The 22,359-nt window shown below is 44.0% G+C and overlaps 1 protein-coding gene across 1 annotated transcript in view; it reads right to left on the bottom strand.

Annotated features, from left to right (window-relative positions):
- Positions 1–22,359, bottom strand: part of smtnb (smoothelin b) — a 47,240-nt gene that overhangs the window by 11,507 nt on the left and 13,374 nt on the right. Inside the window, 9 exon segments of the mRNA XM_070904500.1 lie at positions 3,421–3,494; positions 5,765–6,364; positions 7,249–7,300; positions 8,819–9,525; positions 13,023–13,113; positions 18,966–19,045; positions 19,828–19,906; positions 20,008–20,086; positions 21,673–21,830. Of these exon segments, the coding sequence (XP_070760601.1) occupies positions 3,421–3,494; positions 5,765–6,364; positions 7,249–7,300; positions 8,819–9,525; positions 13,023–13,113; positions 18,966–19,045; positions 19,828–19,906; positions 20,008–20,086; positions 21,673–21,830 (1,920 nt within the window).

The following is a 22,359-nucleotide window of genomic DNA, read 5'->3' as shown; positions in this document are numbered from 1 at the left end:
AGTCCACACAGAGAAATGAAATGACACTGTACGCATTGTATCTCTGAATGCAGGCTGATTGGAAGCATAAGGTTACACATGACAAAATGTGATGAACCTGTAATTCTTAATGACATGCCAGTACATCACAAGCATTAAACAGATTTTAAAAAGTTCAAGCACAACAGAAGACTTCACTGTAAATGTCGGTACCTTAACAATTGAATGCTGTGACTGTATAAACATGTGTATTTATCTAAACGCGCAAAGACAATGCATGAATCATCTAAGATCAAAATAATCAGGACTGGCATTCAGTGCGGAACAATGTGAAATGTGAAAGGGCAACAGTGGTCTCTCCTGGGATTTACAGGTGAGCTAAACAGTTCCCAGGAAGGATCTGGCCTCGAGGGAGAGTGGAGAGAAATGTGACTGGCAGCAGGGAAAGTGGGTCAAAACCCAAGAAGGACATGGCTCCTGATGCATGGTAGCAACAAAGTACTAAAGCACTTTACCCACAGTAAAGCAAAGTGAGGCAGAACGGCAAGGAGCACGACAAATAAAAAGACTAGAAAGTACATACACGACAATTTTCTGCATGTATATAAGTCTATATCTCTGATTATTATGGCAGAAACTGATATATGGATGAAATATTATCTGTTCTAATTTTTATATGTGACAGTATCTGTGGATATTGTGAACCCTCTGCTGTTATTTACAAAGAGCTCAAAATTAAAGTAATGCAAAGATTTCAGTCTAAAGAAGAACCAACATAGCAAAGAGGGGAAAAATCTCTTAAAGAAATCTAAATCTAAGCTGGCAATAAGCACAGTAAGTTCATCCAGACGTTAGATTCTCTCACATCTTTTCTCCCTAGTTTGCACCCTGCACTACAGACCTTAAATCTGTGACACGTGTGAACTGGTTGGGTAATCAGCATGTGTCATGGATCAGCAGTATGTTAACAATGGGGTCCTTGTCCCCCTGTGTGACAGTGAGACAATCTGTCACTGACTGTGGGACTGTGTGTTCATGTTAACGCAGCAGCACTTTACCAGTGTGACCCGGAGCTTGGCAGTAGTCACCATGACTACAGGAAAGAGACTGGCTGACCTGTCATCACACTGGTTATAAAGCTACGGTATTATTTATGATTGTGTTCAAGGCCGAGTGCAGTGGTCAGCATGGACGGACAGCTGAGATGAGCAAGAGCAGCTGTGATCACTCGGAGCAGGAGACATCAATAATCAGCTGCCGGTCTCACCTGTCTGAAGTGAACTCTCATCACCGCACTGAAATACTACCTGCATCTTGACCTTGCCAACTTAATCTTAGTCTTGCTTTTATAATAAATAACAAGGAGCAGCTCTCTCTCTCTTTTACTCACATTTGTCCATCATTGCTTTGGAGTCTTTCCATTATTTATTTTATCTAAAATGTTTCTCTCTGTTGATTTTCAAATAGATTGGAATTTATAGGCAGTCCACGGTTTGCCAGAGCTGATGCTATCAGCATCAACATGTTTTATTTGAATTACAAAAACACCACTAAGGAAATAGTGGAGGTTGTGAGTGCTGAAGCTCGACCACAGAGGAGAAGCCCGGACCACCCAAACAGATCAGAGTCCCAGACAGGAAACTCTGTGGTCAATAAACAACAATCAACAACACTAAACAGGATGAGCTTATTAAAACTCATGCTACATGCACACTCTTCTTGCTGTAATGAACATACACACTAATGTGAGAAGGGTACTTATATAAGCTATTTTATCATGAATCCTCCCCTGACATGTCACCTCCTCTCACACAACCTTGAACTTCGACTAAACCAGGGAAAGTCACAGAACAGGTGGTCTCTGGATCAGCCTCCGCCTGGTTGATGCTAACCAACAGTGTCTGCTGCTGCTTTTACAATCTCATTAGCCGAGTCACTCAGACTCAGTGTTTGTGCAGTAAAACCTGAGAAAATCCGGCAGAAGCAGATGAAAAATGTTGTTCACAAAAAGAGCGAAAGATTGACTTGTCATAGCCTTGTGGTTTATCAATGAAGGCATTCATGTTGAGCCTATACATGATGATTCAGTTAAATGTGTAAGCATGTATGAGAAGCACAGCCTAGTGGTGCTGACATGCAGTCACGCCTGGTCTGTTACATTTTGCAGCTAGTGTTAGCAGGATAGTTACAATCTAAGGCTAAATTAGTGATTGGTGACACATGTTTTAAATGAAAAAAACAAAAACAATTTAAAGATGCAGATTCTTCAACTACACATGTATTTTTTTACCATAATTTAAAATAAATGATGTTACCTGCATGCCGTTACGGTAATGTTGTAACAGCACTCAGCTCAGACAAGTATAAACCTCATCTCCTGCGGAATCTTTGTCCTCTTCCTGCAAAATCCCTTCTGTACAAGAAAGACTCTGCTGCGTTATCTTAGTTCGTACCTGCCCCTGTGTTTGTGTGTCTCAACAACAGCCTAACTGATGGAGACGGTCTCATTCCCAGCACCTTAAATCCACCCTGCAGCCTTGTGAAGCCTCCTCCCAGCCCTAATTAACCAGCTCCCTGATCCCGTAACCAGATTACCACTGCGCTCGACACAGGGGAGGAATACACGGCCATTAAAAAGTAAACATAACCGCTTCTCCTCTCCTCACCCTCTGAAACCCTGCTCTCCATTCATGAGGATACTTCCTTTCATGGAGGAGCGAGGAGGTTAAGGAATGAAGCAAATTGGAGTTTAGGAGTTCTTCCTAACCCCAGAGATCACTGTGAGACAGGAGGGGATCGGTTTGTACTCCCCTCTCTGACAGCAGTCACTTTCCACCATCAGCAAAAGACTCTCAGCCCATTAGAGTGTGCAAATTAAGACGCAAGAGTTGCATCTTTGGGATTTAGCCCCCTAAGAAAAGATGCCATGAAGAACTCGTGTCAACATTGTGTTTTAATGCAGCAGTAATTGGTGTGCATGAAGATGGACAGGTGTGATTTAGGAAATATTTCCCAGATATATCTCAGTGGGCATGGCCTGCCGAGAGAAAACGAGGAATGCCCGGAGCACCTCCCTCTCCCTCTCTCTCCTTCACATACCCTACAAGGACAGATGTGACTGGCTACCCACTCTGTGTTTGATAAACACTGTTCTTCCCTCCTCTCCCTCCTTTTCTCACACTCTGTCTGTCTTTCACTGTCCCGGCTCACTTGCTTTTCGGACCTTTATAGGTGATTGCTGCGACAGGGACGCAGCAAAAACACAGTGGAATTCAATTGAGTCAGTTAGGAATGAAATAGATGAAAACACAATGTTAATCTTTAATTGGAAGGAACTGGGAATGTGTTTTTAATGCAGGTTTGACAGGTTTTGTCAAGATTCTTTGGAGCCTCAACATTGTGATCATTCACCAAAAGATATTTTGCAAAGGCAGCCTGTACCTTGATGGAGGATCCGGAGGAGAGGCTGGATGAGGAGCTCTTGAATGGTGTCGCTCTGAGGCCAAGGGTCAACTCTGAAACAGACATAGAAACATAGTAACACAAATTAAACTGTATTTTAAGTATAAAACATTTAATTCAGATAGATGGAGCTTTGGGTTGAATAAGAACAAAATCCAGAGGGCCAAGAAAGGTCCTGGCACCTATATGCATGTGTACAGTTGAGATGTGTGCATGGTCTTGCACTGTGTTGGTGGTAGCCATTAGTCAGTTATATAAGCTGCCATTGTGTCATAAACAACACGGACTCATGTCTAATGACGCCACCTTTAACATAAACAGCCTTCTTCATTCGCACATGCATATCCTTGTGACCTATTGTCAGACCCCCCCACCCCCATCCTTTCACACACACACACACAAAAGCTATATCATAAAATACAGGATTGATGCACCCCAGCGCAGCACAGTGTACATTTAAGACTCTTGGAAAAGACACGATCACAGACAGCTTTTAGTCAGCGGGAGGCAGGCAGGTTCCCAAAAAAGGAGCCCAAAACCATTAAAGCAAATTGAGCTGAAAAGAAACTGTGTGACCCTCGTGACAGAGCCCAGTGGGGCTGCCAGAATGTGTCCTGAGGGGTGGGGGGGAGTATTGGTTGTAAGAGGTGAGGAGGCTGTAATTGCACAGGTCCAGCTTGAGTCTTAAATAAACTGTTTGGGTTGGAGGTCCCGGTTGCTGGGAAGAGCTGAAACTTAAGACGTCTTGTTTGGACAGACCGTGGCAGCAGCTGTAGCAGCTTTGCTTCTGAAACAGGCCGAGATTCACGCTATTCATGTTTTTGTTTAATGCAATTAATGAATCCCTGCTGGTTCTGTCTGCACTATGAGTATGTACTTTACATTACAGGAACATTGTGCCTTTAGGAGACTGGCCCGCTGCAAACGTGCCCATTAATGTTTTGACAATATAGAGACTCAAGTATGTCTGCCTACACAATGCTACATATTTTAGTAATCAAAAGTTGCAAGTACATTTTTTTTGCCGTTCATTTAAGAAAAATCTGATACGGTTAGTTCAGTACACCTGAGCTCATGCATTATTTTTTTAACTATTTCAGCTGAGGAACCATGTTTTCATCTGCTGCACAGTGATATTTATAGATTTTCTTCTTCCATCATCCACCATGTTTACTACTTAGAAAACAGGGCAAGCGCTGACGATGAACTGCATCATCCCTGGTTTCGCGTCAGGCTCGAAGACCTATGTTGCATGTCCTTTCCCATCTTTCTTCCCTCATTTGGGAATTCATCTGTTGACTCTAGCAAAATGCATAAAATGCACCCCATTTCAATGTAGTTTACAATGTTAACTACAGCCGTTCACTGACAGCTGTTTTATATTATGAGTTATGGTTTCTTGTCAACTGCTGAACACAGCATATCATAGTGTTAGCATGGAGCATCAGGGCAAGTATTCAGCCAGGTAATTATGGACCCCTTTTGACAGTTGACAGTACAGAGAGACAGGAAACATGACTACAAAAGAAGGCAATAACATGTGACAAAGGTCTACAGCCACATTCAAACTGAGGACGTCACTGTCTAAAACTGCTGGGCCACCACTGGTTAAGTCACGACTTTGGTTTCTATGCTCTCATGTCTTTTCGGGCAAAGTGCTCAATGGACTGGTTTCCCGAAAACATTCTACTCATTTAAATGAACACCCAAATGAATGATGGAAGTAAGTGAGTGCCGTTTTAGATAAAGGGGGGACAGACAATATGTAACAAACAAAACACTATACTGTGTGACCTAGCAGGCTTATTCAATTGCACTGTAACAGTATTACTATTCAGTCTTGTCTGAAACAGCCAATTGTTGTTTCTTTTGTCCCAATATACTCTCTGCTATTACTGACCTCACCCCCCCCCCCTCTGCAGCAACATGCCCACTCTATAACAAACACCCTTCAGTACAACCATGCTGCTTCATATTCAGCCCTAACATCTATCCCCACTCATCCATGTGCTTTGCTTGTTTAGCCTCAGAAAAACCATTGTCATCGTCCCACTTGTGACCGATTCCTTGGTGCCGGTCGCCTCCCACAGCGACTGGGATTCCATTGTGATCTAAGGGGTTGATATTAGCACGGAAAGACATAAAGCTGCTAAATTAAGAGTGTGCTTTAAAAAGGTAATATAATCAAGTTTCACCTAAAAAGCATGGTGCATTAGGTGGTTAAACAAACAAAAGAAATAGGCGTTCCATTTGGAAAATACTGCATCATGTCAAGCGAGATATTTGAGTATGAGCACTTTTGCAGTAGGGTTGAGGCTCCTACCTGTTCTCTGTCCCAGAGTATTAGTGGTGATGCGTGGGGTCATGTTGGTGATGGGTATGATGTTGCCCCTAGGGGAGGATGTAGAGGAGGCGGTAGTGCGCCCATCCTTGATCTCGATGGTGAGGAAAGTCTTCATGTCCGGGTCTGCCTCTCCCTGGGTGACCTGCTGTCCAGCTGCTCTCCCTGGGGTTCTGTCTTCCTTTGAGTTACTGGAGGCGTGCACATCTTTTTCAGCTGGATGCCTCGTCCCACCCATGGAGTTCTGCCATTGGCTAGCTGAAGACAGAGGTTTGTTAGCCACACCTCTTGGCTGAGGTGTGGCCTGACTCTGGGATGTGACAGAGGTGCGAGAGTCCACATGTGGCCTTGCTGGCCTGTTTCCAGATGTGCTGAGGGATGCTGCTGTGTGTGTAATCAGCTCAGTAGCTCTGGAGAGGTTTGTCTGTCCACTGCTGCCGGAGGTCGTCCCATTCCTCAGAGGAGCTTTCTTCAAAGCTGGGACATTTGGACTCTGGCTTGGCTCAGTGAACTTGCGCATTCGGTCACGTACAGAGTTGGTGCGGTTGAATTGTTCCAATATAACATCTTTCTTCTCAGGTGCTGTGAAGACACAATGCAGGAGGGGAGTTGATATCACAGAAAAACACTCAAACTCAATACAGCAGAGCCTAGATCCCTTCCACTCTTCAGGCTGAATTTAGCACACTTAAAGTCTCTTGCTCTCATCATCTCCTCTTCCACATCAAAAGCCCTCTACAAATCCCATTCCTCTTTTCCTCCTCTCTCTAGGTTTTGTTCCAGCCCCTTTATTTTGCTTGACTTAACCTCCCCCGTTTCACCTCCTTTCAGTTCCTATTTTGTGGTCTTTTCAGGACATGTTTCTTCCACTCATGGTTATTTTTTTTCATTCTCTGATCCTCAATAATGTCAGATAATGTGTACAAAGCTCATGATTTGGCACAGACCCTCCAACGGAAAAAACACTAGTGATTAGAGGAGAAGATATTCACTGAGGTCATCCTAACAAAGGAAAAGAAAGATGTGTTGCTTGGGAGGAAAACCACAGTTTATAGTACGGTGGACAGAGCGAAGAGCACTGTCTGGTAGAAAGAGAGAAATGGTGTATATAATAACATCCAGCCCTCTCCTGTGAGTGGCCCTATACAGTCACACTAATGGCTGTGATTGTCTCCATATACTGGAGTCCTACAGGCGATGAACCATCTGGTGTGATATTATCACACAAGACCCCCTGATGAAGACGACAACTTCAATGAGCAGTCCATAAAATAAATAAATCTGTGGATATAGAGTTTATAAAGCTGCAATTTAGTTTTACAGCAAATCCTAACATTGGAGAAGCTGGAAATGATGAATGTTTGGAATTTTCCTTGATCAATGTCTTAAAAGACGATCAAAACTGATGTTGATTGATTTTCTATTGATTAATCAGTTCAGGAATAAGAGCTGGAATAGTTTCTTACCAGAATCCTTTGCTTTGCCATGAGTGGGGGGAAGATCACTGTTAATCGTCATCTAAAAAAAGGGGAAAAAACAAAGAAAGATGACAAGACAATCAGCAGAGGAAGTAGAGGAGATCAAGGGTTAACATGCACTGCGCCTGGATTGATTGGTTGCTATACTGAACAGCTCCATGTTTTACAGGGCAGCATTCATGAGGGGCTGGAGCCTGCACTGATGGCTGTGGTGACAACTACACACTTACACACACACACACACACACACACACACACACACACACACACACACACACACACACACACACACACACACACACACACACACACACACACACACACACACACTCCTAAATACAGAATCGACCAGTGGTGTTTTCATTATGTAACATTTGTGTTTGGAGTGAAGCGGTGGGCCTCTGTTCTTATTTTGGCAGTGGGGCCATGACGGGCCCCAGAGTGTTTACATTACTCTCAGGAGACTGAGCATCAGCGTATATTGCAGGGAACAATAAAAGAAGTACCGGGCCGGCCTTGGGTAAACACATTTAGAGAGGCGACACAATGGCGTCATGGTGACCTGAGCCCCCAAGATGGGAAATGTTGCTTAACAGTTGTCAGTGCAGAAACAGCAGCTCTGAGTGTTTGTGTGTACTGTGCAATGAAGAGAGACAGAACCTCTGGCCAGTAACGCTGTCTATCCCTCTCTGACAGCAGGTGAGGACGACACGCCGCTGAGGTGAAGCAGAGACACTCAGGTGCACAGTTTGTTTGTGTAGCCAAGTAACAAAAGTTAAACAGCACCTAACAGGAGCTCAGCGTGGTGTGTTTATGGATGCCGATGTGACCTGGGTGTCACTGAAGAATGCAGTGTCGGGGTTTCCTGTCAGGGATAATAATGAAATGGAAAGAAAGAAAGGGAGAGCTTGGACTGCTGGTGCACGTGACCGTGGCTATGTAGCTCAACACCCCACTCTAGTGGTGTGGTTATGATAAACACCGTATCAGCTGGCTCAAACTGGTCTGAGATACAGATGGGCGACAATGAAAAGCCAACATGAAGCGTCTTAGTAAGCCTCCAGAACAGCTACAAAGCCCCTTACCATAGACTCTACAAGTCGCTGCTGGAGGGATGAACACCATTCTTCCAAAAGATATTCCCTCATTTGGTGTTTTGACAATGGCGGTGGAAAGAGCTGTCTAACAGATGTGTCAAGAAGTCCAACGGAAGTCACATTTAGTCAACCATTTTTGTAGTCAAAAGTAGCGTCAACATGTTTTTTTAAATGTATTGTAAAATATTGTTTTATTACTAAAAGGAAAAGAAAAGGTGGCGTGTTGAAGTCTTGTTTGATTGACAGCAGCTGGCAGGCTGCCAGAGCGTTACAACATAGGAAACGAGAGACAAAGTAAACAAACTTGCTCTGTAGCCCACACAGACACAGCGTGTTGTTAGTGGTACTGAAGAGTAAAGATCACACCAGCATCTAACTGTGTGACATTGCAGGTATGTTTACATGCTATTTAATGCTATCTGTATATTCTAGACTCAAAGACAACAGACTGTATACTCTACCTTTTGTTTCGGGAAGTCTATTTTTCCCTCAGCACTGCCGTTGAGCAGGCCATTTGCAGGATCTCTCCGAGATAAAACAGCCCCATCAGGCTGCTCCTGGTCAATGATGTGGTCCTGGTTGGACCGAGTCTGGAGGCTGACTGGATCTTGGCTTCTGCCCTCGGTTTCTGAATCTGTGCTGTAAGTTGAACCACTCGTCGCAACCTCCACCTCCTCCACTGGACCCCTCTCCTCAGAGGACATACTCACACTGTGGTCAGATGTCCCGGAGTCAGTCCGTTTCCTTGACAACAGACCAATGCTGTCTGAAGCCCCAGAGCCAAAACGGGGTCTGACGCCTGATTCAGAGACATCAGAGCCCAGTCTTTGTCTGACATAGGACTGTGAGCTGATGCTTCGCTCTGAAGCTCCAGAGTCAAGCCGACCACGCTGGGACGGACTCTGGCTCCTGTCTGAGGCTCCAGAGTCCAGCCGGGCTCTGAAGGCTGAGCCCAGACTCTTCTCTGAGGCCACAGAATCCAGATTGGACCTGGAACGTACAGAGGTCACACTGCGGTCTGAAGCTGAAGAGTCGGACCTTTGTCGATGAGACAGGACCAGGTCAGGCTCTGCGGCCACAGCTTCTCTCTGAGGCTGGATCAGCAGAGGTCCAGGGCCATCATCCTTCACCAGGTGGTCGAGAACCAACACCATGCCTGAGTTGGAGCCTGCAACAGAAAACATAAACAAAAGATGAGCAACAAATGTGTTTCTTTATCTTGTGGCTTTTCTGATGTTGGAAAAACAGATTTTCATGTTACTTCTATTCTTCCTCTCACATCAGTAGTAAACCAAAGTGAAGAGGGTGTTACTGTATGTGAGCACAGGAAGCAGTAGGTGGTGAAGTTCGTGATTGAAATGATGGAAATGAAATACTTCTGTGGCACCGGGGCCCCACGAGAGGCCGGGCTAGAAAATATCACTCGGGATCACAGAGGAGGCACGTGGAGACATGAGGGGATGTAGGCATTTCCTCCAGACTGGCCTCAGTTCCTGAGCTAGATTTGTGAGATTGTGTTTGGTGGATGTGCGTAAAAAAGGAGCAGGAGTGGTCACAACTAAAGAGAGGGAGCATGTGGCACAACCGTAGGCGGTAAGCAAGTACAAGGAGTCAAGGAGGAAGCGGGGGTGAAATGGAGACTGGGACAAGTACTTCCCCTCCCCTCTGTCCGAGCTCCTTCACTGCTCCTTCTCTCCTCAGGAAACCACACTCCAAACAACACAGCGGCACCCACATCCTCCCCCTGTGATGGTCTCTAACACCCCATGGTGTCTAGTGGGTCAGTGAGGGAATATCTGAGGTTGCGTACGTACCGCAGATAAGGAGGTGAGAAACACTCATTGGAGGAAAGAGTGTATCAGATTCCCACATCCCATGTACACACCAAGGCATGAAAAACACTTCTGTACGACCTGTGTTTGCACCAACTCTGCAACCAAATGGGGCTCACCAAGTATGCATGTCTGTCATTTACAAACCAAATCAAAGAGGGACTTCAGTCTGACCGGCAGCCGCAGCAATGTCTTTCAACATTTGACAAGACAGGGATCAATTGGGACATTCACAGCTTTATTTAAAGCAGCTGATCTTTTTTTAATGGTATAACACCCCCCAAAAAAGGAATGCTCGCTAAATTGTACAAAATCAATTTATAAATGGCAGTAAGTTGTTGATTAAACAGACCAGGTGATTATGTAATACGGTCTGAATAGAAAACGTGATTATGATACACAATTAGGACAATAAATGGCTGTCATTCTCACATGTGACACTGTGAATGGTCCACTAAACAGTAGTGTCTATATCTAATGATGCACTCAACCAAAACTCAATTACTGCTCAACTGTAACTGAAGTGAGAGCCAAAAACACGCTGCTTCTTCTACGGATTCTCACGTTATTGTTCATGTTTTTGCCATTGAGAAGCTGTCATGTCCATTGTGCAGCGATTTCTGGGAAAATCCCCACTGCTACAGGGTAATGAGAGGCTTGCTTTTTTTGCTCGAAAATAGCTACAAAAGCAGCCTGCACTTGTACACTCTGCTGCCAGTCAATATATAGAGCACAAACAATGGCCAACCACGGGTTTTCTTTATACTTCTTTCACACTGAAGCAATGACCCAAGGAAAGCTCACGTTTGTCGTTGCAGTGGACGGGTCGACACAGGTTTTTCAACTCGACCTTGCCTGCTGATGACCTGGGTTTAACGTGGGTGCATCACACCTCTGCTTTAGCGTAACATTGCAGCAACCATTTAATGACATCAACAAATGAGAGTCTGGTTGAGAAATGCTTTTTCAAAATTACCACAGGGTCTTATATGGCAGTGTTCCCAACATTTTTGGCTTGTGACCCTTTTTAGTGAATCAATGCCTACTCTTGACCCTTTGTGACAGGTTACATATGTCTCTGAGCTGTAAACAGTTCAAGCAACATTATGTCCCCTGATCAGATTGCTTCATTTTAATCATTTTTAGAGTCTCGAATTTATAAAATTTTCCAGATTTTCAGACAAAGATTTGAAATGTCAGAATTTTTTTTTATAACTTTTAGTTCTGAGTTTCGTCTCATGACTACTTTGAGTGATCCCGACCCCTATGTTTGGAAGCACTGCATATGCCTCTATGGTTTAGCAGTGACTTGTATGGTGCTACAGTTGCAGAATGACAATGACCTGATATATATACATGACTAGTGGCCTGGTATTAATGGTAATACACAATTAATGGTAATTCAGTCCTCCATGTCCTTCACAGGGTTTTGGTGTGAAATTGGCATTAATGTTAAACTTGAAGTTGAGCAAATTTCTCTCTTTTGGGAACTTGAGGCACACAGCACATTCCACTCTGCAAACATTTCATTTCCTAAATCACAGCCTTACCACTTTGCACTAAAATGCAGTACAGCTGGACACATGGTCATTGAGGTAAAGCTTGTAAATAAAAGCTTTTCTTGTCTGAGAGGTAGAGGTATGTGTTTGTGCTATGTTCAAAGACCACAAAGATTCCGCCACTGATTGACCAAGTCAATCTCTTATTTTCTGCTACTTTCACTCTGCTGAGAAGACAACCACCCCTACATGAACCACCGGCCCACCCACCTACACTGTCCTTTCCCAACCACAAGCGTCCGTGTCTTTGGTGATTGGTGTCCACTTCAAAAGAGCACCTTCCTCCTTTGTTTTTCTATGGTGGTCATTTTTTGTTCACCCTAGCTTCAGCCCAGTTTAAATTGTAAGGCAGGGATAAATCAGGAACAGTGGGGAGTTTCTCCGCCAAGTCAACTAGGCCTCAGTTCTGTTCTGGTATCAGCTTTATTTAGCAGAGGTGCGGCTGTTGGGTTTCCCTCTGTTGCTTCCCATAACCCCACCGCCAAACCCAGGTCCATAAGAAGAACACTGGAAGCCAAGTCCAGGGCAGAACAGGCCACACAGAATGACATTATTATGGCCGTCAGCCTCAGGCCAACTTCAGGTCAGCCAGGCCCAGGTTCAGATATATAAAAACACTTTCATCTTCAGCCAAGGAGGATCAAAGTCCAATTTGGTGTCCCATATGAAGGGGATTGTCCAATTAATAGTTTGTCCTCGGGTGTTTAAATTGGAACATTTATGACTTGTCAACGATGCACTTTTAATGTTTTACAAGCTATTCATCGTCAGCTCCGTGCCTGCTAAGTTTCAAGGATTCAAGAGAACGAAGCACATTCATTCCCTCCTCAAGGCTTGCATTCATACCACTTTATTAATGGTTGGCCTAACAGAGTGGTTAATGAAATTACTTCACACTTAAGAAGCCAAAGTCATTAAGCGTACGGCTGTAAAGGACTCCAAACAGTTAATAAAGTTAGATGACGGAGCTTAAAGAGCCTGAACTAATATGACCTCCTGACCGCCACCTCAGGAGAATGGCTCCTTCAGCTGACTATTTTAACAGGCAGTGAAGAGGAAATTGCATCAAGACGGATGTATGCAGGCACACGTACATGCAACAGAGGTGGTCAGTGTTGGCTTCAAGTGCCGTCCCAAACTTGACCTTTCGGTGAATGTTTACAGCATATAAAAAGATGTTGTGTTTCAACGATCCCAGAAGAGTGGCATGGCAACACATGATGGAAGTGTGTATAGCGTGCAGACAATATGCGTACTGAATGAGTGTTTCTCACCTATTCTCTGCAGCTCTCTGCTTTGCTGTGTCTGCTGGCTGCACAACTCCCGGATACGTCCTCGCTCACTGTGAGTCTCCCGCTCTGTCTCCTGTACAAAAGAAAAGAAAAGAATCACACGTGCTCAGTGCATTTCAATATCATGCAAGTTGATTTCTCAGGTCACAACGTCTTCAGGTTTTTCTGAGGGACAAACCGCCAACGCATTCCTCTGATCAAAACCAGAGAGAAAACATCAGTTCTACGATCCTCTGTTTGAGGTCAGCTGGTGATCACAACAGTCTTTTGTTGGAGGTTGAGGTCAAATGCTCAAGCCATGTTGAATAACATGCTTGGCCAGCTGGAAAAGTAAAGCTCTGTTTTATTTTCAATTGTATATGTCTGAGAGAGAGACAGAGACATCGAGAGTGTCAAAAGAGCCCACAGATACAGTCAATGCATGGTTCAATACTGTGTTATATCTCTGCTGCCTCTACAGCCTGAGTTGACTTGGGTGGCTCCTACTCCTTCAAGATTATCTGCAGTTTGACTGCAGCACAAAATACAGTGCTTTCTGCAACACTCTGGCCCTAACCTGCACTGACAGAGGAAAGTCGAAGGAGGAGGGAGATCTCGGAGGAGAGGCAGCAGTATTTTAGCATATGGAGAGGAAACAGGAGAGGTGTGGAGGGGAGGACTGACGGGGAAAAATAAAGATGCCAGCACTACTGTTAGGCCTCTTGTGCCCGACCTTGAGCTACTCCACAGGAGAATCAGCTGCACAAATAAGGCTCCTCCAAGCACGTGTGCTCGCACACTCTTTCAATCACTCCCACACATATTCTTAATCCACAACACTCAGAGGACTTGCAAACTTTTCTATTAAAGGGCATAAAGCTCTTGTGTGTGGAGCTTCAGGTGGTATGCATCATTCTGTAGAAATGCTAAACAAAGTCACGGCACAATAACCTCCTTAAAGGTGTTGTACAAGAGGCATCTGGTTTTCAGAATAGTCCAACAAAAGTTTGGGTGGATCCTGAAAAAATATACAGGACATGACCTTACATACTGAAAATATAATACTTACAGATTTAAAGCCTACTATTACTTCAAAACTCTTCTGAAAACACATTCACAAGCTTTCAAGCAAGCAAAGAAAGCACACACACCCAACCACACAATCACACCACAATCAGTTTTCCACGTGTAAACAATGTTATCCTACGCAAGAGAGAATGGCAGTTACGGTGTGAAAACCTTAGAAATAAAATGTGTTTTGAAAGGCTTTTAATCAATGCAGTGCATGATCAGAGAGAGGCCGCGAGTTAACGTGGTGACCAAGGTGAGAAAGGAACGGAGGCTTTCTGCTCTGTTGACTGTGACCTTCTCCACCTTGAGCAGATTACAGGGCAGAGCGGCTCAATCACTGAGGAGAAAATGTAATCAGACACTGTAGCAGGCAGCAGAAACAGAAAAGGTGAGTCTGGAAAAGCACTGCTCAGGTTATAAACAAAAGACACCACACGATTAAATGCAAGATTTAAGAAAAATGAAATATAATATAAAATAATATAAAAAAAGTAGTTTTCTCCCTAAAATCGTCCAGGAGCGATTACTCTGTGTTTGTGAAAGGAAAATAACATTCTTCAAAAGAAGCTAGAAAGTTGAAATACTACATGTGACATCATAGCAATGTAAATCTACATAGAAGGTGCTCCAATGTCATTTTTTCCGTGCTTTCCACTTTTTTTCTATATGAAGCTAAAAAAAACTTACAGTACAAATTCTGCGGCATAAAAAAAAAAAGTCTTCTCAGCTTTTCAAGACGAGGTAAATGTTGCTCATATAGACTGGGACGCCACAATTTGGTGGGATGCTGATTTAATGAGTCATTACAGTGTCTGATGAGTTTGGAGGACACCAACAGTATTCTGCAACAACACAAAAGGCTGAAAGCACTACAGTGTAATAATGCGAGAGGTCACACACAAAGGGCACTCTCCTTCTGAGTGGAGTCACTCAATCAAAGACTCACAGGGGGAGATAATTGTGTTTCAGCCATAAACACAATTAGAGAGGACAAGTCTCTCCTCCTTCTACCAGGAGTCAGACAGACAGCCATCATTTCACAGCTCCCACTAAACCACAGGGAACATATTTCTCACAGACTGTGAGGCAGAAGGGGAAAAAAGGGAAGATAAAGTGGAACTGGAGACGCAAACCAGAGCTCGGGACCTGTTGCCAGCCACCGTGCTGTCATTAGCGGCTTCACTCTGGCTCCAACACTCAAGACCTGACGAAGTGGAACCAGCACTGACACCGTCCCCCTCATCCCATCTGGCCTCAGGAGCCTGTTTGTGTTGGACTGTAAATGCAAAAGCTCAAACCGGTAAACACAAAAACAACTGTCCTCTCTTGTGACCACAGCAAGGCGTGGGCCATCTGGATTCCTCCGAACCCTCAACTCCACAAAAAATAACAACAATGAGGCTGAGGCACACACCTCCTTCTCCAACGGACTGCTGAGCCCAACTTGCAGATTAACACACTGGATTTCAATGCTCCAGTTTTCCATGAAAGTTAAATCCATCACTACACTGGTAAGGTCAGACCATTTGAGGGTCTTCCATGCCTTCACGTGAAAGAGAGAAGAAACCTGGCAGCTTATTTTCCATTACTGCAGCCTGAGGAGCCACACACACTCGGCTTACCTCCAATAACTGAAATACAGTAGCTGGAATGAAGTAGCAATCATCTCAGTATCACCGACACACACACACACACACTCAGCGTGGAGTGAGGGAACCCACAGAAAACGCAGCCCTGAGCCTCATTCCCATTTTTACTTACTGCACATCATCACATGCCAATCTAAGCTTACTTTCTGGTCTTCTCTCACTTTTTTCCTTCCATCTCATCTCCAAAGTCCACTAAACCCTCTCTATCGCAAACGCTGGGCCCCGGTTTAAGACAGATAAGCTACTCCTTCTTCAGGTCTCTTCTTGCATCATGTTTATGATGAGATCAGAGAGCAAACAAAACTCTGTCTGGAGCTGCAACACCCGCCCAACTAACAGCCTACCTGAGCTCTCCCAACACACCTAGATAGCATGCAAGCCTGTAGCCTCCAAGAGACAACTTACAGGGTCAAATCACTAAATACATCAAAGCATTAAATATTCAAGATTTGTCTGTAAATTGTAATTTTCACAATTCTGCAGTTTCATCTCATGCGCCATTAAAGGGTCATCTACATCTTCACAGTTCAACTGTCAATTTAAGTGAACAAAAATGATCTAAGTCAGCAACAAACCATTAAGTACACAAACCTGAAAGGTAAACAGAGAGGCAGGTTCGTCCCATTCTTCAGTCACACAGAAACAAGCGCAGATTGATGAGGAAAGTTGTTTAAATAAGTGGAACAAAGAATAAAGAAACAAATATAGAAAGTCAGAGAGGAGCGGTTGGTCTGTGACACACGACAGCAGAAAGATCTGAATGACATTTACCTTCTCTTCACTGAACCGGCTGCCTCTCTCTCTCCCTCTCTCTCTCTCTCTCTCTCTCAGCAGTAACCCTCTTGGAGTCAGGACGTCCGCTATTCTGCCGCTCTACTCCCTCAGCCACATCATACACACTCACACAAACATGCACACCACCACCAACACCACACACACACACATAATACCAACAAGCCACTCCCTTGACTTCCCCTCCCTCCCATTCTGTCTCCACAGGGATCTGACCCCCACCACACACACACAGACTTTTCTTACAGGTTGAAGGGTTGCCTGGTTGACAAATTAACTTCTGACACACTCTGCCTTTGTTTTGAACTTTTTTTTCATTTCTCTAACCGCTGTATAACTTGAGATATTTGATATTTTACTGTAACAGAACCTAATTTAAATTATTGAATATTTAGCACATTTTTACGCTACAATAATGTATAAAGATCCTCTTTCCTATTGGCATTTCTTTTTTTCTGCCACATACATATAATTAATTTTTTTTATCAGCTGTTACAGTTTGGTTTCTGCCAAATGAGCAAAAGGAAACTTTTACTGTACGTCAGCTATCCCCCCGCATGTTATCCATGCCATTAACAAAAGTCATTAACTTCTAATGGGTGTTGGATTCTGGTAAAATTATAGATGAACAGCTACATTAATCCACAAATGAAACACACATATACTCCATATATTTTCCATCTTAAGTTTTTGTTACTTAAGTAAACCTAACCCAGCATTTGTTTCAAGCTGCTGGCAGCGTACACATATTGTGTGTGTGTGTGTGTGTGTGTGTGTGTGAGAGTGTGTGTGTGTGTGTGTGTGTGTGTGTGTGTGTGTGTGTGTGTGTGTGTGTGTTTGGCTGCTGTGGAGGCCTATCTAGGACCTCCATCTGCCACAGGACAATTGCACACTGCTCAAAGAGATCCGCTGCTGTGATGTGAGTGGAAGGAGCCCTGCTGCTGCTGGTTGATGTTGTTTTTGGCCACGTCCCCATTCCAGCGCAGACTAGACTGCTGAGACACAGCTGGTGGGCTGCCTGTCTGTCTGTCCGAATCCCCACTGCACGCGCACACACACACACACACACACACACACACACACACACACACACACACACACACTCTCTCTCCTCACCCCCCCCCCCCCCCCAATCAATCACACCACCTGTAGCTCACAACCCGCCACTACACGCTCAGCTGTCTTACAGGAAGTGAGGTAAAAAGGCTTGAATGTTAGCACATCCTGTGACGCCAACATGCTATCATCACTTCCTGTCTGAGGACAATACACTCTCTCACACACACACAAAAGGAATGCATACAAGCAAAGCACAGGCTGAAACAGACAACAGGACTGATACTAACAACCTTTCATTTCTCCCCCCTTTATATCACTGTGGCGGGAAAAACAATTGCTTTCACATGAACCACCAGAACTCTGATAATGTGACAGATACTGTAGGTGCTCCTCCACTTCCATCACTCAAAAGGCTTAAGATACAGCAACAGTGACCGCATACAGTAAGAATTAACTTTGTTTTCCTCCACAGAAATCTCATCCAGAGGAAACAGAGCCTTCATCAAAAAAAACTGTGATCAAACACAGCAGATAAGATAACATCTGGCTCCTGGAAGACTCTCCCAAACAGTTAAAACTCACGTCTTCACATCACGTTTGCTGCCACAATCAAATAATTCAATCTGTTACGCTGAAAAAGACAAAAGTTAAACTCTGAAAACAAAGTTCACTGTCATCCACTAGAGGGCCAGTCAGCTGAGAGTTTTAGAGTGTGACTGAAGAGGGATTCAGCAACATGGGATGTAGTCAAAGTAAAATGAAGTAACACCATTAAAGTATTTGATCAAATCAGATAAAATTGAATTAAATCTTTAAATTCTTTGAACCTGTTGTCTCTCTCTCACACGCCCTCACTCTAAACTTTTAATTTCAGTGTGCAACTGTCTCAAAGTGTGAATGGCTGCACAGACAGATGAGTGCAAAATGACAGTGGCTGTCAAAAAGAATTTACTGCCTTCACTAAACACCAGGCTCAAAGTAAATTTCATCTTTCTTCTCAAACTTGGCCAAACCTGAATGAGGATGTAAAAAACAAAAAGACACATTCCTTGCTCCGTGGCAGCCAAAGCAGGTGTTTTGTGTGTGTGTGTGTGTGTGTGTGTGTGTGTGTGTGGCCACATTCATGACACAGTGTGTGACTCAAGTCACAATGCCTGTTGTTGTTTGCTGCATTCTTCATCGTGGCAGCAAAGAAAGCTCAGTGGTTTCTGTTGCCATGCAAACAAACTCAGCACACGTAAATGTTTTTTTTGCAAATGGAAGCTGACTTGAGACGGTTCACCCATTAGTTGTAATGTGACATTCAGACATTTAATTATTTCTCCTCCCATAAATGACACTGATGGCTCGCTCTAGATAACTCTGCTGTACTCACTCCAGTTCCCATGCTGCTCTGGGGCTCCACACTCTCAGGCTCCAGGCAGCGACCAGGAGCTTTACCTCGCTCCACAGTCCCTAAAAACACACAGACAGCAGTAGTACAAGAATTAAAACAAAGTAGATGACTCATTATCCCATCTGGTGTCAAACTTCTGGTCATTTGTAAAATTTATAAGAAGAGCAAAACACACGAGGTGAAAGAGGATGATTATCTGAGGTGTGGTCCCATAGGAAGAGGCTGGGCAGTCAGTGTTTGCATCACAGTGTTTCAGAGTGACAGGGGCCTCACACAGGCCAGACAGCGCTAAGGAATGACAGGAATCCACTATCTGATCCAGCATCATAGGTAGATCTGCCACGTAACTATGGCGACCACAGACAGACCGCTATCTCCCCCGACATGAATGATGCATAGGAGGCTCATTAACAGCATGCATTTACCCCGCAGGTTAATTTAAATTAAACTAGCAGTTAAGCAGTTTTCACCTGTAATGTCAGCAGGCCAATCAGTGCCTTCCTTTTTAACTGCCAGAATTTGTTTCAAAGTCTCATCAAGATTGGAGCAGTGGTGTAAAATATCACATCATATTTATAATATTTTTGATTTTGGCTTACAGTGTCCTAATTAAACAAATGAATGCACTTTGCAAGGACTGATAGATGTGTGTCGCAAGCTGCCAGAACACAATCACAAAATGCGTCAACATTAAATGTTTTGTTACAATCACACAACTGGTGTCACATCTGAGTTCATACACTTTCCTCTAGTCAGTGAAAAGATGCATCTTTCTCACAGACCAGTGGTATCTTATTTAAAAGACACACAGACGCAGCTTGACTCAAACAGCTGGACTCACCTTGCTGCTGTTCATCTCGGATTTGTCGGATGGCTGCTCTGATCATCTTCCTCTCCTCATACTCGCTGGCGGCACGGAGCTTCGCGCAAACACACACACACACACACACAAAATGTCAGCGCACACAGGACAAGCATGCAGTGTCACCATATTTCATCATTTTTGTCCGTTAATACTCACCATTTTCGTGAGCTCATCGATGTCCTGGATTGATTGCAGTTTTCGTGACAGGACGTCCAAGTTGTCGCTGGATTCTGACCTGAGAGAGGGAGAGAGACAGTGAAGTGGTTATAATGGAGGCCTCTCTGCATGTGAAAAGCAGCAGAAGACAATACACATTTACCACATTTCTTGGCTGGGAGGAAACGCTCCCAAATCAAGCGTGGAAAAAGTGATACTCTGGCATAACAGATTTGACAGCAATGACACACAGCGCCTGAAAAAGGCTGCTCTCATCCTCCCTCTTTTCAGCCTCGTATTTCTCTATTTCACTGTCGGTTTTTATTACTCATACGCTCCTCCACTTCTCTCATTATCTGCACTTTCCTCCAGTCGTTGGTATTAAAGGATGTGTGGCACGTTGGAGTGGAATATTTCAAACTCCTCCACTGAGAGGCACCGGATCATGCAACTTTCAGGCAGGTTTGGTGTGTGTGTCTGTAGGTGTGTTTTAACACGTGCGTGCAATTGCTACAGCGGGTATGCTTCCTCTAGCAGCTTCAGTGTTATTGTAACCCAAGTCTTCTGAGAGTATCAGTGAATGGAAGTGATTAGGCCCGGCCACTGGTCTTAACACAGACAGAGAAAGAGAACGACAGCAGAAAGTTGAGTATCCTCTTCACATCCAAAAGTGTTAAATCTTTACTGTGCGTCAGTCCAGAAATTACCAGCGATTGACTAACACCTGCAACAAGACCGAAAATTCAGGCCGTCAAAGCCATAGCCAAGTTCCCATACTATTAGATTTTTGTGATTTTATTGTCAAATATACTGCAGCTAAGGAGAGCAAAAGGTGCTTCATGATGTTTTGGCATGATGCTGATTGGCTAACAGCTGCAGCTTCTCTAATCTGATGAGGTAAAACCTGCTGAATTTGTATGATTGGAAAGATCTTAGGAATTCTTTAGCAAGCAGAGCCAATCAGGACAAAGTTTAGTTGTGATGGGTTTGCTTAAGTTCGTCAGAAAAGCCTGTATTGATCACCCAGATAACATAAATCACCCATAAAAATATCTTAATATCTTTGTCTAACATTTTAGTCAAGTAACATGACATTTGACGGAGACTTGTATTCCTCTAAGGCTCTTTATAATATAGATAATCACAAAGATGCTCTTTGATAAATAAAGCCTGTTTGTCCTGTCCAGCAACAACTTGTTTACTGATTATATGACAAAAGGTGGCATTAGAGCAGAGTTATCAGGTCATCCATAATCCTCAGCTGGATGACGGGTGCTGGGAATTGTGTATTACTGAACTGATAAAACAACGAGAAGTCTCAGAGTAGGCCAAACAAACGATAAGGAAGACAAATAAATGACCTGAGAAAAACTACTTCAGTCTGACTCTCAGGACTTAAATGCTGACAGATAATCTGACATAAGGACAAACTTTTGTAAGGTGAGAGTATTTCTTGTGAAATGTGCAGACACAATGGAAAATGGAGAATTAACTGCGGTTGCAGTTTTCTGTCCCCTATGATTTCCTGACGTGACTTTTCCAGACTTTTCCCATTGGAGTAGAGGAATGCTGCATCTGGGTTTATGATGTTTTCTCAGCATCTCCAGTTCACCTGCAGTTTGTCATTAGGAAATATCTCTGAGTGTGAGTGTGTGTGTGTGTTACCTGTGCTGGTTCTCCTTGTCCTCCTGCTGTTTGAGGCGTGTGGGTCGAAATCTCTTGCTGGCCAGAGCGGCCTCCATGTCCTCTATCTCCCTTCTCCTTAACTCCCGGATGGCTGAACGGATGAGGCGCCTCTCGTCCAGATCTACGGTTCCATCCAGCTACACGCACAACATAAAAAGACAAACAACAAGAGGGCATGAAGACAAATGCAAATGTTAAAAGTGTACCAGCACAGTGGGACGCCACACAGGACGGCAAACATTTGGCTTGCAAAGATTAGCCACTTGTCACACTTTGCACAGAAACATGGTGAGGAAATGGCCACACAGTTCAGAATCCACTGTTACAGTGAAGGGTCAAAGGCTTGTCTTCTGAGTAAGTACAGGCCGGTGAATAAGCAGAACTGTAGGGCTCATAGCATAAGGTCGAAGCTCTAACTTCTTTCAGTCGCCGTCTCTTGCCCTCTGTAATTAACCCTGTCAAACAGGGATAAACACTTGTTTACAAGCAGGAGCAGACTTTGAGTCAATCTGCCATAACACACTGCTGTCCCGCCAGAGAGACAGAGTATCCTAAAATGTTTAGGAATCCACCTTCAAGGGAATTTGTGATTAAAGGATTATTCCTACTGACTTTGGTGATCCCCTGACTTTTACTCGAGCATCACCAGCACATTTGTGGTTCGTC

This window comes from Enoplosus armatus, chromosome 4 (genome assembly GCF_043641665.1).
Source record: "Enoplosus armatus isolate fEnoArm2 chromosome 4, fEnoArm2.hap1, whole genome shotgun sequence".
NCBI lineage: Eukaryota > Metazoa > Chordata > Actinopteri > Centrarchiformes > Enoplosidae > Enoplosus > Enoplosus armatus.
This window is presented reverse-complemented; position numbering and strand designations above follow the sequence as displayed.